At 49.5% G+C, this 17,127-nt stretch overlaps 1 protein-coding gene across 1 annotated transcript; it reads right to left on the bottom strand.

The window, feature by feature from the left end:
- Positions 1-2,948: 2,948 nt before the first annotated feature.
- PtA15_2A278 (uncharacterized protein) lies at positions 2,949-10,568 on the bottom strand (the record flags this gene model as incomplete). The annotated part of the gene is made up of 14 exons (XM_053166282.1): positions 2,949-3,287; positions 3,372-3,953; positions 4,107-4,370; positions 4,515-4,696; positions 4,749-5,120; positions 5,191-6,083; positions 8,605-8,618; positions 8,712-8,920; positions 8,985-9,440; positions 9,553-9,658; positions 9,758-9,958; positions 10,047-10,138; positions 10,241-10,340; positions 10,533-10,568. 14 exons carry the CDS (start codon positions 10,566-10,568, stop codon positions 2,949-2,951), a joined length of 3,846 nt encoding a protein of 1,281 aa, XP_053017520.1.
- Positions 10,569-17,127: the final 6,559 nt, after the last annotated feature.

Below are 17,127 nucleotides of genomic sequence, written 5' to 3'. Positions count from 1 at the left end.
TACAGAATTAGTCAAGTTTTGCAAACATAAGTCTCATTTATCAAACCTGTGGCAGAGCGGGAGTCATGCTTCCGTGGAAGATTGTTGGGTATTTAAGTCGCCTCCGCTGTGGCCGGTCCTGTCTTCTTTTTCCTCATCGACACCGAAAGACCGGAGACGGAGCAAAGGCATCCCTCAACTGATCAGCAACGCGCTTCCCAACATCAGGTGAGTGCGTAGCAAATTATCGGGATCATTGGAGACCGGAGATAAGGTGTTTCCAGCTGAGCTGATCAAGAGCCACGCCCTCCCTTATCCCCGTACCCCATTCAAGCACACCGTCGAAATCGCGTTGAAGTCACTTCCACCATGAACCTGCGCTGCAATGTCTTGTTCCTTGCGGTGGCTGCCATCTTATCGGTGGCTGCCATTGACGTGGTCACTAGAGGCAGCATAAGATGTGGCTGGTGTAACGGAGATGGGACAGCCTTGGAGTCGCTCATTCCCGCATGGTGGGGCCGGTGCGCAGGAACGACTAAGAACAAGAAAACCATGGAGCGTGATGCTTGCCAAACCAACGTCATGTACCAAATATATCGTTGTGGGAAAGCCGATTGCAAAGAGGGCGGCCAGAAGTACACGATTGCGGTCTGCTCAAAGGATCACACTAACAGTCACAAGCCCCCGCCCAAGATAAAATACCCGGTGGGCCTGGGCAGGCCAGACCCTGACGACCCAACTAAACCTTGGCAAACATTCACTCCTAAAAAAAGAGACCTAGTGACACATGATTTCTTTCCCGGCAGCTCATCTGCATCACAATAACCTGGTTCATGTTGTGTCAAGATCAATCAACCCTATTTTTAGTAGTCAAAACCTAATAGCCAGGCCGTTTACCTACAGAAAGATAGCACATATACGTCAATTAGAATACTTTCCCTCTCTTTCCACACCCATTTCGCCGCTTCCAAACAGTCGACAACCCACTGTTTTTCCACCGTACATATATTGATCAGTATACATCACACCCCATTATATCAGAGTTTCACGTATAGATGCATTTCTGCTTGACCAGGACACCAAGGCGACCCTGCCTGACCCATGGAGTGGGAAGAGACTGGTCGCATTGCGCCAACCAGCTCTAAGGCGGCCTGCGGGCCAGCGCGTCCAGGCGCGTCCCCTCTCAGTTTGCAGAAGGCACTTTTAAGTAATCAAGAGAGATCTTAGGGCGCAGGATTGAGCAGCTAGGTTTGGGCGGAAGCCGCCTGGAATTGGCGTTCCGTTGCAGAGGTTTAAAAGTGCGTTGAGAGTGCCAGGAACAGCAGCCCCACTGGCCATCGATCATTCTGATGCGGGCCGTGTCCAATGCGTGAACCATTCTCCTATCCAGTCTAGCCGCGACTTGGCGCCCTCAGCAGGCGGGTTGACTGGGAAGGGAAAGCTTGGCGCGACCCAAAAGGCGTTCGGCCTCCCTCGGGCGAGACTTTGTTTGGGCGCGACCGTCGGGCCTCTCACATAGTGTATGGCCGGCTTGGACAGAGCTTCCGTCCCGAGCCCGCGGGTCCCCACGGCACCCGGGTCCCGGCGCAAGCGGCCACAACGACCGCAAAAAAGGAATCCAGCGCGCCTCGAAGCACGCTCGAGACGTGGGCAAAGCCGAGATAAACGGCAGTCCGCCACCGGGCCTCTGTGCGCCCCGAAGCCGCGCAGAGGCGCTCCGCCCGCGCGTTCTGGCCCCTCAGGACAGCCAGCAGGCGCGCCGGCCGCACAGCCCGCGTCTCCCGGGGCCCACAGCCAGCCGCGAAAGCAACGGGCCAGCCCGAGCTTTTAACTAAGCCTCTCCGAGGAGGCGCGAAGCGTCTCCGAAGGAGAGGCTTAGGACTAATGCCCCAATCTTCGCCTGAGGCTGAGAGATATTTACACGGAAAATCATGATTTCTGTGTTTACATCTCTTTCACTCATTTCTCTCAGCACAAAATTCAAAGCCTCCTATACCATGTTGTAGCCCTGCTTCTCAGCGTTTTTGGTACATATTTTTTTTCAATTAAATTTGTCCCAAACTCGCCGCTCAGCAGCCATTCCTATGAGGGGTTGTCTTGAGCTATGCAATGAAGCCATCAGATCATCCAAAGGTCAAGGTCAGACACACTCTCACGGGTTTCTTCAGTATTGACTTCAGAATGACAGGTCTCTTGTCAATACAGAACTTAGGTGGCTTGCGGCAGTTATACCCATAAAAGGGTATTGACGTCTGATGTCTAACCTTATCTTCATGTGCTTAGGCCGGATGGGTGATCCGGTCTACATCAGGCCGGATAGGCTCTCAGGTGGAATTTTTACATTGATTTTTTTATTAGGGGAAGGCGGTAGGTGTTGTTTTGGACCGCTGAGATCATGTAGAAATGAAAGAGGATTCTAATGGTACCAGAGGCTGTGAATAAATCAGAGGGGTATACGGTGATATTTGGGTTAGAAGGCATTTTTCAACATTTGGCTGGGCAGCCTCAGGCCAAATGTTGGCCATTAGGCACAAGTCCCTCCCGCAAGCGGGAGGGTGCTCGCGCCCCGCGAGCACAGGGAGGGACTTGTGTTAAGTTCAGTGCCAGCCACCCCTCACACTCCCAAAACAAGCCTCCAGCGCAAGCGCAAAAAAAACGTATGACAGCACAGGGGCATGAGGACAACGCGAGCGCCGGGCGGGCGGCGCCGAAGCAGGGGCGGAGAAGCAGCAGGAATCGGCGTACAAGTACAGACAGCAGCAGAAAGCAGGGCCCGGGCGTCGCGGGCGCAGACACGTACATATACACTGGAGGACACAAGGACACATACAGGGGACACGAAGAGAAAGATATGGTTTTGTTGGGTTGTGGCGGGGACGAGGGGATGTGCAGGGGGGATATGGGCGGCGGGCGGGCGGGCGGCCGCGGGGGGGGTAAACGGAGCAGCGACGAGGGCCCGGGCGGAGCGGCTACCGCGGAGGCGGGGGCCGGGCGGATGCCGAGGGAGGGTAAGGCGGCGAGAGCGCGGACGGGCGGGGGCGGGAGGACGGGAGGAGGTCAGTGGACGACGGAGTGGAGCCGGAGGCGGGGGAGGAGGAGGTGGAGGTGGCGGACGAGTCGGAGCGGGCGGGGAGGTGGCCAGCGGCGGGGGTGAGGTCAGGGGGGCGAGAAGCGGGGGCCAGGGGCGCGGGGATCTTGGCGGCGGGGAGCAGGACGGGGCGCGGGTGGTCGGGGGCGAGGTCGGCGGCGTCGTCGAACGTCCAGCCGTCCCAGCCGGTCCATCCGCCATCCTCGTTCTCCGGGGGATGCTCGAGGTTAGAGAAGGGGTCGTCGGGGGAGAGGTCGGGGGAGGGCGGAGGGACGGCGACGGCGGAGTGTTCCTCGAAGGACACCGACGTCCGGTCGGCCTCTTCCTGCGAGCCGGGGACAGGAGGGGAGGCCCAAGGCCAAGCGGCGGACGAGGAGCGCCGGGCGATCCGGCGGAGCTGTTTGCGGACGCGGCCGTGGACGACGCCGACGACGGGGCGGACGTCGGCGGCGGCGAGCTTGAGCAGGCCGGCGAAGGGGTGTGCGGCGGGGCCGCGTTTGGCGGGGACGCCGTTGGGGAAGCCCGGCGGGACGGGGACGCGGTGCGGGGCGAGGCCGGCCTGGACGGCCGAGCGCAGCGGCCCGACGTACACCTCCTCCGGACTCCCTGGGGCGTAATCGTCGTTCACGAACCGCTCGGCCTCCAGGTGGTCCAGGCGCTCTTCCTCGTCGGCCCGGCCATGATGGGGGTCCGTGCCCAGGTCGCCCGGCTGGATGCGCACCTCGGCCTTCACGCTGAGCTTGCGCATCTCGAGGTGGTCCCAGTCGGCCGCCGCCAGCAGCCCGGCATGGGCCGACGGGGGGCGGAGGAGCTGGAAGAAGTCGAGCTGGTGGGCGAGGTAGATGGAGCGGGGCAGGATGCGGGGGGACTGGCTGAAGGTGTCGAGCTCGACGAAGGAGGTCCAGCTGGGAAGGCCGCTGGGGGGGCGATGGATCCGGAAGCCGTTGGCCGGGGCGACGACGGGGGACGGACGGCCGGGGGCCTCGTCCGTCGCCGGGGGGGCAGAGGGCCGGGGGCGGGCCGAGCCGAGGTGCCAGACCGCGGGGGAAAAGCTGGCCACGGCCGCCGGCGTCGTCCCGCTTTGGCCCAGCTTGGGCTGCTGCATCATGAGCTGGGAGAGGCCCGAGGGCGTCTTCTTGTGGGTCTCCTCGCCCGCGGCCGGCAGCGGGGAGGCGGCGGGGCCGGTTCGCTTGCGCTCGAAGGCGTACAGCGTGATGGTGTTCGTCGAGGGGTCGTGGACCAGCACGCTGGGCGCACGTTTGTGGACCTCCGACAGGATGGCGTCGTGTTGTGCGTGGTCATCCTGGGCAGAGAGGGAGGAAGCAGGGGGGACGAAGGCGAGGCAGGTGTGGGAGCTCAGCGTGTGGTGATGATGTTCGTGCTGCTGATGATGATGGGGGTAGTCGAGATGGTGGTAGCCCATGGGGTCGGGATGCGGGTGTCTGACGGCCTTGTGCTTGATTTTCTCGAAGGCCGAGACGGTGATTGAGAGCGGAGGGGGGGCGCGGGGGTTGTGGACGCGGGGACTGAAGATCGCCGACAGCGGGTCGGCGGGGCCGGCGGCTCGGGACGATCTTCCGGAGTCGGCCGTCGTGGGAGTCCCGCCGGCGGGGTGGATGGCGAACAGGTCTGGGAGGAGGTGGTCAGCACAGCGAGAGAGAGAGAGGAAGGAGAGACGTACGGTGGGTGCCGTGTTCGGTGAGGACGGCGACGATCTTCGAGTCCCAGCGCCACACGACGTCGGCGACCTCGGCGGCGGTGAAGCCGCGAGCGAGTTTGTATCGGTGCCAGACGGCGGCCTCGCGGGGCGCGTGGGGGTGGGAGAGGCCGATGCGGGAGGGCGGACGGAGCTCGAAGACGTGGAAGGCGTGGCCGTCGGTGGAGGCGGTGAGCAGCATGGTCGAGGCGGGGTTGAGGGAGACGAAGGTGAGCGGGTGGGGCGAGCTCTTGAAGTGGAAGAGCGGCTGGGCGCTGGAGGGCGAGAACAGGTCGAGCACCTTGACGTTCCCGTGCGCGGATTCTTCCGGGCGGGCCGAGGGCGTCGGGCGGGCGGCTTGGGTGAGAAGTGGCAGGCGTCAGCTAGCTCTGTCAATGATGAGTAGCTTTTTTTTGTTGTTGTTTACCTGGAATGATGCGAGGGAGCGGTGCGCTCTGGGAGAAGGCCGGGTCGAGGGGGAAGGCGTCGCTGGGGCTCCAGAGGTTCTGGCCCCAGGAGCTGAGATACTTGGCGCCGGAGAGCAGGCCGCCGCCGAGTCTGCGTGCGGTTTCGTCGATAGCGTCGAGGTTGGGAGCGACGGAGTGTTTCCAGGAGGCGGGGGGGATGATGGCGGAGTGGGAGGCGTGGCGGGCGGGGCAGCGGCAGACGGGCTCCTTCTCACGCCCGGGCCGGTCGGCGGGCGGGGGGGCGGCGAAGGCGAGGCCGGGGCCGGCGGCAATCGACGGCTGCGGCTCTCCGGCTGGCCAGTGGTGGGGCGTGGAGGAGGCGTAGACGAGCAGCCGGGACTGGCCGAGGGCAAAGACGGGGGTTCCGGAGCCGGGCCTGGGGGCGAGGTCGAGGATGGGCGAGCAGGGGAGCGGGATGAGGTCGTGCTGGAAGAGGTGGAGGGCGGGGGGCGCGCTGGTGGCGACGGCGATGAGCTTCTGGCTGGTCTTGAGCTCGGAGGCGGTGGCCGGCAGGTCGTGGGCATGCAGGATGTGTGCGGGGGCTGCGCTTGGGGCGGCGAGGATGAGGAGGCTGGAGGTGCGCTGGACGAGCGAGTTGCAGAGGACGGCGATGCGGGTGGGGGTGTGGCCTGGCAGGAGGGCGGCTGCGATGGGCTCGAGGCTGGGGGTGTTGAGCTGGAGCCAGGGGATGTCGATGGCCTGTTCGAGCGCCTCGAGGTCTGCGGTTTCCCAGACGGCGATCCCCCTGCTCGAGATGGTCAGCAGGCGGGTGGGGGGTGCCCATGCTGCGAATCGGAGGCCTGGGGGTGGCTGGGGGTGGTTCTTGAATGCCTGGAGGGTGCTCGAGAGTGTCCTGTGTGGCTCGTTCGTTCGATTCGTCAGCATTGTTTTCCTGTACTGGGAGTAGTTTGCCTGCTTACCTCGTCGCTGGCGCTGGCGCTGTCGCTGTCGCTGTCCGGGATGGCTGGCAGATGATCGCTGGCTGGCAGTCGGCGGCCATTGGGGGTGGTTGCGGGTGGGAGTGCCTCGGCTGGCGACAACCGGCCAAACTACATAAATATGACCCCCTGAATATTCTATGTATCACATCAGGCTCTAAATCTGGGGGGAATCAGATCAGGATCAAGCCAATCCCCACAGGGTGGGGGTCCCAGATCTCCAGCCCCCTGCAGACCCAGCATGTCCCCGCAGAAATCAGGGGTGTCAGCAGGCTGCAGATCTGGGTCTGCAGGGGGCTGCAGATCTCGAGGGGGATCTCCGCCAGTCATCACTGGGAAGCAACTGTCCATCTCCTGCACAGCTGTTCGTTCATGCCCAGAGATTCTTCAAATCACAGCAAGCCGCTGCTCATTCTTCAACATCCATCTCCAAGTCTGGCCATCATCTCATCCACACATTCCAGTGCGCAATCACTCATCCACAAGCCAACATGCACTGCACAAAAAAAAAAAAAAAAAAAAAAACAATGCTCATCATGACACATGCAGGATGCTCAGAACCCCACCCAATCACATAATGGTGTTGCTTCTTGCTGAGTGGCTGGGCATTGAAGCTCCGCTGAACCATCCCTGGAGAAATATGCAACTGGGGAACCCAAAAAGGGCGGCGGAGAATCAGCAAGCTGGATATGCAGGACATGAGCAAGAAGAGGGTTTCTCACTGGATCGGCTCACTGGGCAGGCAGAAAAAGAAAGAGGAGAACTGATCAGGTTTGTGACAATGGTGGGCTGTTCCAGCTTCCTGTTAACGTAAAGTATTGAAAAATAAGCTACAAACTCACAATACAGGAAATGTGGTTGTTGGTTTTGCCCACAAAAGTTGACTATAACCTTGCAGAGGGCTTGGAAAATAACCTAAAATACCCTTGATAACAGCCAATGCAGGCCACTTTTTGTTGATACAGCCAAAGACATATTGCAATCTATTGCAAAGTATTGAAAATTCAATATTTTTCCATTAAAATTAACAGGTTTTCCTTAAAAATAACAGCTGATGTGTTACACAAAGTGGCCCATATGTTGACATTGGCCCACTGTTGGGTTTGATGACAAGGTCTAGGCTATAGAATAGATAGACTAGATACATGTGGCAAAACTGTGGTTGAGAATGTACTGAATAAAAAAGAATAGTGAATAAGAAACTTCTTGAACTCTTTGTGCCAAGTCAAAACGTACATCAATATATATCCCCATCAGAGAGGCACACAATCTAGAGGATAAGCAGTAAACTGGAAAGCTAACAATCTATTCTAATCAGGGGACAATTCCTACAAGATGGTAAGAAGGCAACATGACCATGGATAACAGCAGACCACATAGAGGGGGGGGGGGCAAGATAAGTGTTGGATATCTTTGATCTGAAGACTAGTATAAAGAGGAGGATAAAGTAGGCAGAGATGGTGAATTGAGAAATGGAAGGGATTTTTAGGGATGAGTGGACACAGAATTCCAACAAGAAAGGCACACACTTCCTCTCAGCATAGCAGCAACGCTGCAACAAATACAACACATGTATTTGTATATGGCATGAATTGTATTGTTTTGTATAGCATATACATTGTGTTTGTAATTGCATTTTTTTATCCAATACAATACAATGTGTTTTTTTGCAAAATGTAATATCTTGTGGATTGGTATGGTCAATACATTTTTTTTGAAGTATATTGTAATGTATTGGCTGTCCAATTCAATACAAATATGCCAAGACATTTTGTATTCAAAAATGAATATACAATACATGTATTGCATTTGTTGCACCATTGATAGTAGCTGCTGCTCAGCAGCTTTTTCTTGAGTCTATGAATATATCTCATTCTAGTTGCATGATTGGCTGATTTCCATTAGTTTTCATTAGCTTACAGAAATACAGTCTTATCTTGTAATCATCAGATCTCACTTGATAAAGATAGCACAATACAAGAGAACAGTTAAAGGTTTTGTTATGGGAGTGATTTTTTTGTGATGGGAGTTATAAACTTGATTTGAGTTGTTGACAGTACATATGTAGTAATCAAGATGCAATTACAGATGGACAGCTGATCAATTATCTGCTTTTGAGTTGTACGTGGGAAGCTAGGAAACTTCTAGTGGGCTTACACTTTTCATTGGCAGAGGACAAAAGGATGTGCAGATGAAAGTTATTTTAAGCTCTTGTGTAGGATCAAGATGTAACTGATGTTTTGGTCCATTCTTCCTTGAGGATCTGAAAGAGTTGGCTAGCAAAGATACTAATACATAATGTCATGTGATATCTTACAGGGGTTTTTTCATTTAAAGAATAGGGGAGTGTTGATAAAGTGAAGATTTTTTGTGGTAAGATCCAGCCTCAGGACATTTCTTTTGCCTTTAAATCATTCCACAAATTGAAGCACAAACTTTCCAGAAGCTTGCTGGTCAAAGAAGGATTGTCGACAATGTATTAGTTATGGAAAGACCAGAGTGCATGAAGAGCACATAAGATATATCATGTCGAGAGGACTTACTGCACCGGATAGTTTCGGTGGAGCACCCGGCTCTGAATCAGCTGGCGGCGGGGGGTTGGGTGCTGGAGAAGATTTGGCTGCTTCCACTGTTTTGCGCGCCTCCGCCGAAGAGACAGTGCCTTTCAATCCGCCGAGTGCCGGGAATTCGCCCAGGTTCCGTTGGGACTCTTGGGAAGCTTGAAAGCTTAAATACCTTGATGAGTCGCCATCTAGATTAGAAGCAAGCATATGTGAGCATATTTCTGATCAACTTCAGATGCGAAAAACACTCACCAGCTTCACTTTGGAGTCCCCTCTTTTCCACGAATTTTTGCTCAAACAAAGACCGACGGATGAGTGATCTCCTAGCGAGCGTGGTGTGTTCCTCAGCGGCCACCAAATCCTTTCCGCTTGATGGTGAATCGACTGTGTCGGCCTTTTCCTGGAGGCTCTGATCAACAATATCTGATTCCTCGGGGACCTTCGCAGGGGCTAACAGGGCACGATTGGCATTACTCGGCGTTTGTTGTAATCTTGGGTCGACTTTCAGATTAGGAGTGTTTCCAGAAATCTGCTGAGGATTCGCGATAAACGTCAAAGCTTTTCGCTTTCGACTCGGAACAACATTGTTACTCAGAGTCACTCTGCTCCCCGTCGTCGTGAATACTTTGCCTGCCAGGGGCTCGCCCCCCAAGGCGGGAAAAATCCCGCCACTTAATTCGATTGCCCTTTTGGACAACTCCAAGTGGTCTATATATATATTATCAAAAAAAAAAAAAGAGCCTTCGGATTAATTTCCGTGCCGCCAGCGGTCGTGCCTCTCATGAGTTCCTCTTTGGCGATTGCCAACGGGATTACTCACGGGTCGTACTCGCGTTCGCCTCGTCTCCCTTGAGATGTGAGTCCATGGCTAGGCAGCTCCAGAAGATTCCGAGAAGAACAGTCGAAAAAACCAGCGATTTCATCATCTGCGGGTTCAGAATTCGGTCAGGATAAATCAAGTGCTGTGTTAAGCAGGCTGTTGTCCGCAAGGGTCTGCGGAATCAGAGGACGCGAAATCGACATACAGTAGACCAGCGAAAGCGATTGTTGTTCAGGGCTTTTTTTTGTGCTTTTGAAACAAAAAAGAATAAGATATTATGTGGAGAGAAGCTTCCAGCCTTCCGCTGGTGACGACTTTGAGATGAGGAGAACAAGTTATAACGAGGTAGCGGAAGTCGACCAGGCTCGAAGGGGAAAGAGGAACAATGTTGACTTTCCCTCTGGCGCTACAATTGAAAAAAAAAGCACAGAGCGTTAATTGTTAAAGGGTAAGGAAACCACAACGGGAGGAGGTATAAATGGATCCAAACTGACTGAACTTGTGAACAAAGTCGAGGATGTGTTTGTATATTTGGTCGTTCCTAACAACATCGATGTGGGCAATAACCTTCGCATCCTTCGGTGTCCTTGCAGCATATTGCCATGTCGAAATTTGATCCTGTCGTTGAGGTGCTCTCCCCCATCAAGATGAATGCCAGCGCACACCATGCCTTACCCCGGAGACTTACGCCAAATATCCAACATCGAAACGAGCAGTAAACACATCCCACTCCGCTCGGTGGTGATGATATCGCCCGGGAACCACGTGCCATCGTCCCCTTGTTCCAACTGGAAATGCGAATATTGCGTCGAGCAAAGAACAATGGGCCAGAGTAGTGATGTCTCAGCGAGCATACATGTAGCTCAAGCTTGACGGGACCCGGCCTCCCCCAGCTTTAGCCTTGGCCATAATCAAAGAGGCTACTCATAAGCTTTAAATGGAGCAATCAGTTGCCTTGTTTTCCATTGTTCTCCACTTACGACGACAGGAATTGCTAGAGATGCTCTTCGGAGCATTGTTTTGTCAGCTGTGCCCAGTACAGCCCTCTGATCCCACGATTCCCTCGGGGATCTCATGATCACCAAACAAAAAAACTGTTCTTGTGCTCAAAACACCACAATATTGAATCTTCCTGGTGGCTGGGTACATACCTCATTTGAGATATTTTGTCTAGGAAGGACCGATCACTAAGATTGAATCACGAGATTGCCACAAGCGCCTGCACCAAGACCCTTGCCTACCTATATATACGTACCTCAATCCATATGCAGGGCCAAATTCATGTGACCTAAAGCAAAGATATGAATATGTCCTCAGAGACCGTCACAAAGGATATTGAGCTGACCACATACATTGCCCCAACGGTGGAAGGGCTTATAATGTATGAGGGTTCAACTGCTTTTGGCCAGCTGCTGGAACGCTCCAACTGGTCTGTAAATTCCTTGTCCTGTTGCGGCAAGCAAGGGAACCGGGCTGAGGTGTGCAGCACTAACACTGGGTAATTAAGAAGTAGCGGGGTTCACAATCAAATTTTACTATACTTTGGAGGTAGATTTAAGGCCTTTATGAACATAATATTAAAATTTTGAGCCACATTTGTTAGCATGATGCATGCAGTGTAAGATTCACTACAATCACATAGTGTAAAGCATTTTTTTACTAATATTTCATAAACCTTGAAAGTTGAGTTGCAATTAGATGATTAGCCCAAAAAGACTATTTGTCATATTAAATGTTGTGTGTTTTTGATATTACACCATATTTATCACACTAACAAATAGGACCTGGTGACACAAGGGTTAAGGCCCTGTTTGGAGCCAATATAATTGCACAATATAATTTGGAATTTTGTGACATCTGATCAACTTTTTGCGGACCTGATCAGATGTCACATAGGATGTCAGGCAAAAAAACTCATATATTGCCCGGATTATATTGGCTCCAAACGGGGCCTAAAATTCCTCAACCAGGAAAATGCATAAACATAAATTGAACAGGATGTTTCCTAACAGGGGATTTAAGGTGTAATGGGGCTGTGTTTAAATTCTGAAATCTGGGGGCAGACAAAATGAGCAATTACTAAGCTGGAGGATGGGGGCAAGTCACTATGTCAATCCAGAAGAAAAAAAAAACACCTTGATTGAATTATCTAAATCAACATTGAAGTACATTTTCACGTGGGTACACCTGGGTAGACCACCCAAGTACCACCAGTAACCACCTAAACCAGTCCAGGTCCGGGTCCCCATTTCCATTTTTACTAGAAGCTGAGTGCATCCCCATTAGTCTTGCTGTTGTGGGACATGAACAAACTCCATCTGCCTCAGTCCAAGGTGTTTTTGGCCTCCGGTGGAGCACCCACAGGAACTTCCAGGATGTGGAACCAAGCTGCCTGGAAATTTGTATGCACCTGGCACCATGGGAATAGCTCAATGGTAGAGCAACACAGCATGAATTGGGGAGATGTGAGTTCTGTTGAGTTGTCTGTTAGTCTGCTACCATGCTGTATCACCAAAGTATGGAGGGCTGTTGGATTGACCCGTGAACACTACCAACCAACCGCCCAGCTGGCAGCCACAAGTTTCTGTAGCCTAGTTGGTAAAGGCAGCACTCTAGTATATGTCTCAGCATAGCTGAGGTCGTGAGTTCAAATCTTGACAGACACATCTTCATTTTAAAGTCTCTACAAGTTCAATTCCCCCTTTCTGCTGTGGTGGTTTGTATGGGTACAGGTTGACATAATGTCCACTTGGAGGTAATGCGGCAGGAATGTATGCATGGCTGATCTTGCCCTGCATGTGGTGACATAATCAACATGTGATGATGTCAGAAAGCCTGGCTGAAATGTGCATGCATAAAGCTGCACATTTGGGGAGAAAGCAGAACTGGGACATGAATTTGCAGATTTTGGGAAGTACAGACTATGGTGGGCCAATACACTAATGTTATCTGTTAGTGTAGCGTAGTGTATCCAAAACCAGATAACAATAACAATGTTTTCTGTTATCTATTTTTTGTGTTGTTAACAATACAGGAACTTTCCCAGGAAATAGTGATGGATAAAAGCAATAACTGTTATTTTATCCTGTAATTAGTAGCAATAAAAGGTCTGTTATTGTTGTTATTGCTGTTATTTCCTGTTATTGTTAGTATGGATACTCTTATCTGAGATAACAAATAACATGAATTTGGGAGTTAATAAAATGGCTACACTAACAGTTATTGTCTAATAATGTTAGTTTAGTATTAACAGTTATTGTCTCATAGCGTTAGTTTAGTACAGTGGCCCATCACTGGGACAGATCAGGAGCTGGACCGGATAGCAGACCAGAGAGGAGGGCTGGAGCTGGACTGTTGTGGATAAAAGGAGTGGACTGGATAGAATTGCTGTGGCAGTTAAAGAGGGTTCTGAGGGAAGAGGAAGGGGGTGGACAGTTTTCTTTCTTTTCTTTTCTTATCATCATCTTAAAAACTACTCAGCTTACTTTACCCAAAACTTAGTGAACAGAAATAGGAGTATTAGGAGAGTTTTTTGTGTTACCTTCATTCATACTTGCTATTGTGAACTTGTTCTTACCAAGTGCAGAGCTCAATTAACAACATTGCAACTGTTCCAATTCATGGAGCGGTATTGGTCAGTATTGGCCCAAAATCCAATCCAGTATTTTTGGATCAGATTTGATTGGCCTACGGTTCCAATACCCCTGTTGAGAATAATGGGGATCTGACAGCTGATACTGGGAAATACCCCTGGTATTGGCCTGTATTGACCTCTGTTTCAATAATTGTTATTGGATTGCCCCTCTGATCCAATACAAGAATTTGATGAAATAGTGTATTGGGTGAGCAATCTGATCCACAGTGTTGCCAATGAAATCTGTGTATTGGAACAGTTGCAGTGTTGATTATCACCAGCAGACTATTATGCTTAAGATCAGACTCATTGCAGAGTTCTGAAGATTAGCAGAATGTAGCAGTAAGAGTTGGGTATCATTGGTAGTCACTCAGCCTGGTATAAATTCATGAAGAGAGGCGGACTTGGTCATTTGGATGAACCCTCACCTTTTGAAAGTCTGGGATATCTCTCTGCACACTGAAGGCAACCCAATTAAAAACAGGTGGTGAGGTGGGATAATTGCCATGGAATCTGCAGAGGCACAGCCGCCTTGGACTCTAGTTTCTTTAAATAAAATCATAAAATGTGATGTTGGTTGAACGATTTCACCATAAGCTTATTCATGTTGACATTTTTCCAGGCAGAATTTCTATATGATCTTGTGTAAATAATTGCTTATGCAATTTTGAACAACATACGTGCAGTACCACTGTGAAAAAAAACTCAAGAAACTTCTGCCAGTTGACATGCAATATTACAAAGGCACCTCTTTAATATTGTATGTCAACTGACAGCAGTTTCTTGAGTTTTTTCTTCCACAGTGAGTGCTCCAAGGCAAACCTTGCAAGAGACTCCAACTCTGTTCATTTGTATCCTTGCAACACCCTCCTTTTTCAGAATTAGAGAGGTTTTGTTTATCTCCTTGCTTCAGGGCCAGTTCAATCTAACACATTTTGATTTTTTTCCCTGCCCTTAGATTGCTGTCAAATTCCTAGGGGATCAGACATGTTTCTGCGGATGGAATCCTTCACCCATGGATTCATAATTAATCAGAAACAAATCCAGGTTAGAAGCTCTTTTCTAATTTCCAGCCAATGATGATTGAATAGAAAGATAGGTTTCAAGGCCAGAGAGGATGAGGTGACAACAAAGTATTGAGAGAAAATCTGGGGGCTGAAAGAAATTAATTCTCTCTCAAACAGCGCTAGTCTGATAGCTTTTATGGCGGAAAATCTCTCACAGTGCACACTAGAAGAGGCTTTATGAGTGACCTAAGGGAACAGGCACAGAGAGATGAAGATTAGTTGCTATCTATGTGGAATGAATCAAGTATTCAAAGGCATCTCTGAGAGGATAAGATCAGGTGTTAAAAAAGGTGATCAGTTTCACATTTAATCTGGAGGGAGAGGAGGAAGTGAGAGAGATTGAAAGGAGTGACAGGGAAGGGAAAGGAAAATTCTGAAACTGGGAAATTCCAAAATGATGTATTTGGGCGAGTTTGATCAATCAAAGGCTTGGTGGGGCTCTAAGGGTCTGTTTGAGGAATGTTTTTCCAAGATCACACAAGTCACAGCAATGTTGTCCAATGCTGAAGATTAATTTTTGAATGTAAGGGGTTTCAAGTTTGGTATGATGGGAATAAAAATGTAATAGCTTGATTTAAATATATTAATTGGGAGAAAGTCTTCAATCCATTTCAAATATTTGAATCATATTAGGATATACTCTACCAACTCACTAGTTCACAGCTTGAGACTTATTGTGGTGAGATATTACATTTCAATTAATGGGAATATCAACATACCAAACTCAATTGTCACTTATCTATTTACAGGTCTTACAAGCAGCAATATTGGTTGCCACACATCCAGCATGCTTCTGTAATATTCAAGATTGTGGCCAATCATGTACATCAATGTTCAGCAAATGCTTTAAGCAGCCCAAGCCTGATTTGATTTCTGTGGATGAGTTAATTCAAAGTTGTCCATCTGATGGACAACTCATTGAGGGTAAATTTCTGTAATATTTAAAACTCAAGTCTGCACTGACCAGTTTTCTTGCATTTTTACAGCCTTAGAATCAATAGAACAGCAACTTCTTGCCCTGCCAGAAATTTCTGTGAGTTATCTATCTCATTGCTTTGGGTTGGCTCAAAATGCAGAAGAATCTAATCTATTAAAACATGTGGGTAACTGGTTTTTCAGATGAATAGTATGGATGAGATACCTTCCCACTCTTTCATTGATCAGGAAATAATCAATTGTCTATGGTGACTATGGTTAAATTTACTCCATGCTAGTCAATACCAAAATGTGATACACATGTAAGGTGAGATCAAAAATTAATTCAAAGCTTTCATTTTATCACAAGGATTGACAAGTTGATTCTTTTTGGTTGCCTGTTAATTGATAGGTCCAGCTGAAAGAAGATAGTATATGTCCAATTTGCCTTGAGGTTTTGCATGAAAATTCAAAAATTTCAGATGATCAAGTCACCAATTCAGCTGATGAAGTCACAGAATGTCTAAAATGCCAACAAACTTTTCATAAAAGTTGCATATCTACTTGGCATGAATACACCTATGTATGTCCTTGTTGCAGGGTAAAAGATAAATCTCTTCCAACCTACTGGAACTTATCAATTGAAGGGGCAAGATTGAAAATCAGGTATGGCATAGTTGAAAGAATACGTCGCATAAGAAACTATTCATCAAATGTGAGTTATTTCCAGAAATTTGAGGGAGGAAGGAATACATTCTGACCACTTTTTAAATGAAAGGATGATCAATTAAGGTGGACTTCAGATGCATCAACTGGCTGGAAGGAATTTCAGGTCAAGAACCCTTCAATATTCCAAGAGCTTACAAGACCAGCTGATATAAAAAAAACTTGTTGAAATGATAACTCTCTTTTCAAGCCCTTACTCTCTTATTTTATTTTTTCTTTCAGTGTCACACAGGCTCTCCTTGAATTAATATAGTAGCATCTCTTCAATAGCAAGATAGATTTGTGAGAATACCAACCCAGGAGACTGGTACTGTTCTCACAAGGTGAGAAGGGTGTTGGGATATAACCAAGCTGTGGAGTGTGGTAATCAAAGCAAAACACGCCTGCAGTCCACAAATCTTGCCCAAGGTGGGAAAACTGATTGAATCTGTTTGATGAATGCAGGTATGTACATTGTACAGCTTTTTTGGCAGCAGCACTATTTGGCTTGTGGTAAATGCTGGACATGGTCAACAGGTTGTAGTGGAAATTGTAGCATCTCAGCCAACATCAAAGGTGCACAAGAGATGTACTATGCATCTACAGAAAGCTGTCCTATTTTGTCCTTTTAGATTTGGTTCCTTTTGAATCAATGTCTGGTTTTCACCTGCCGTTTTAAGAAGTTAAATGTATATATGCATATGCATTTACATTGCAGGATGCTCCATATACGTTATTGGACGTTCAGTAACACCTACCAGAGAATCCTGGTAGTGTTAGCAACAGTACTGCACTACAATCTTGCTCCTGATGCCGGAGCGGGCCCGCCAATCCATGATAAAAATCACTGTGACCCATACCTCACAGAAAACCAGGTTGAAGAGGGCATATCAAGAAGCCAGCCGGCTATTTGACCAATGGAGCTTTTAATGATTGTACACACACAGTGACACTTGTTGTCCAATGGAGGAGCCTACATTAATAAAAGAAGAAACACACATCTCTTCTCTTTTTGAAATGTGTTATTCTTATAAGTTTGCTTGTGCCCCCCGTTTTCATTGCAGTCAGAGTCAAATCTCTTGCATTTCATCCAGCTCTGTCTACATAGTTTGTGATGGCAGATCATCAGAGGAGCAGCCAAAGTCGAAAGAAGTGAATGATCAAGTGATGAGGAAGTCTGCAGAAGATCCTTGAATGACCGGAGCCTGTTGGGTGGTATGGACTTAGGCAGTGCAGGAGTATGCACTTAGCCCC

Source organism: Puccinia triticina, chromosome 2A (genome assembly GCF_026914185.1).
Source record: "Puccinia triticina chromosome 2A, complete sequence".
NCBI lineage: Eukaryota > Fungi > Basidiomycota > Pucciniomycetes > Pucciniales > Pucciniaceae > Puccinia > Puccinia triticina.
The sequence above is the reverse complement of the archived record's forward strand: the minus strand, read 5'-3'. Positions and strand labels throughout refer to the sequence as shown.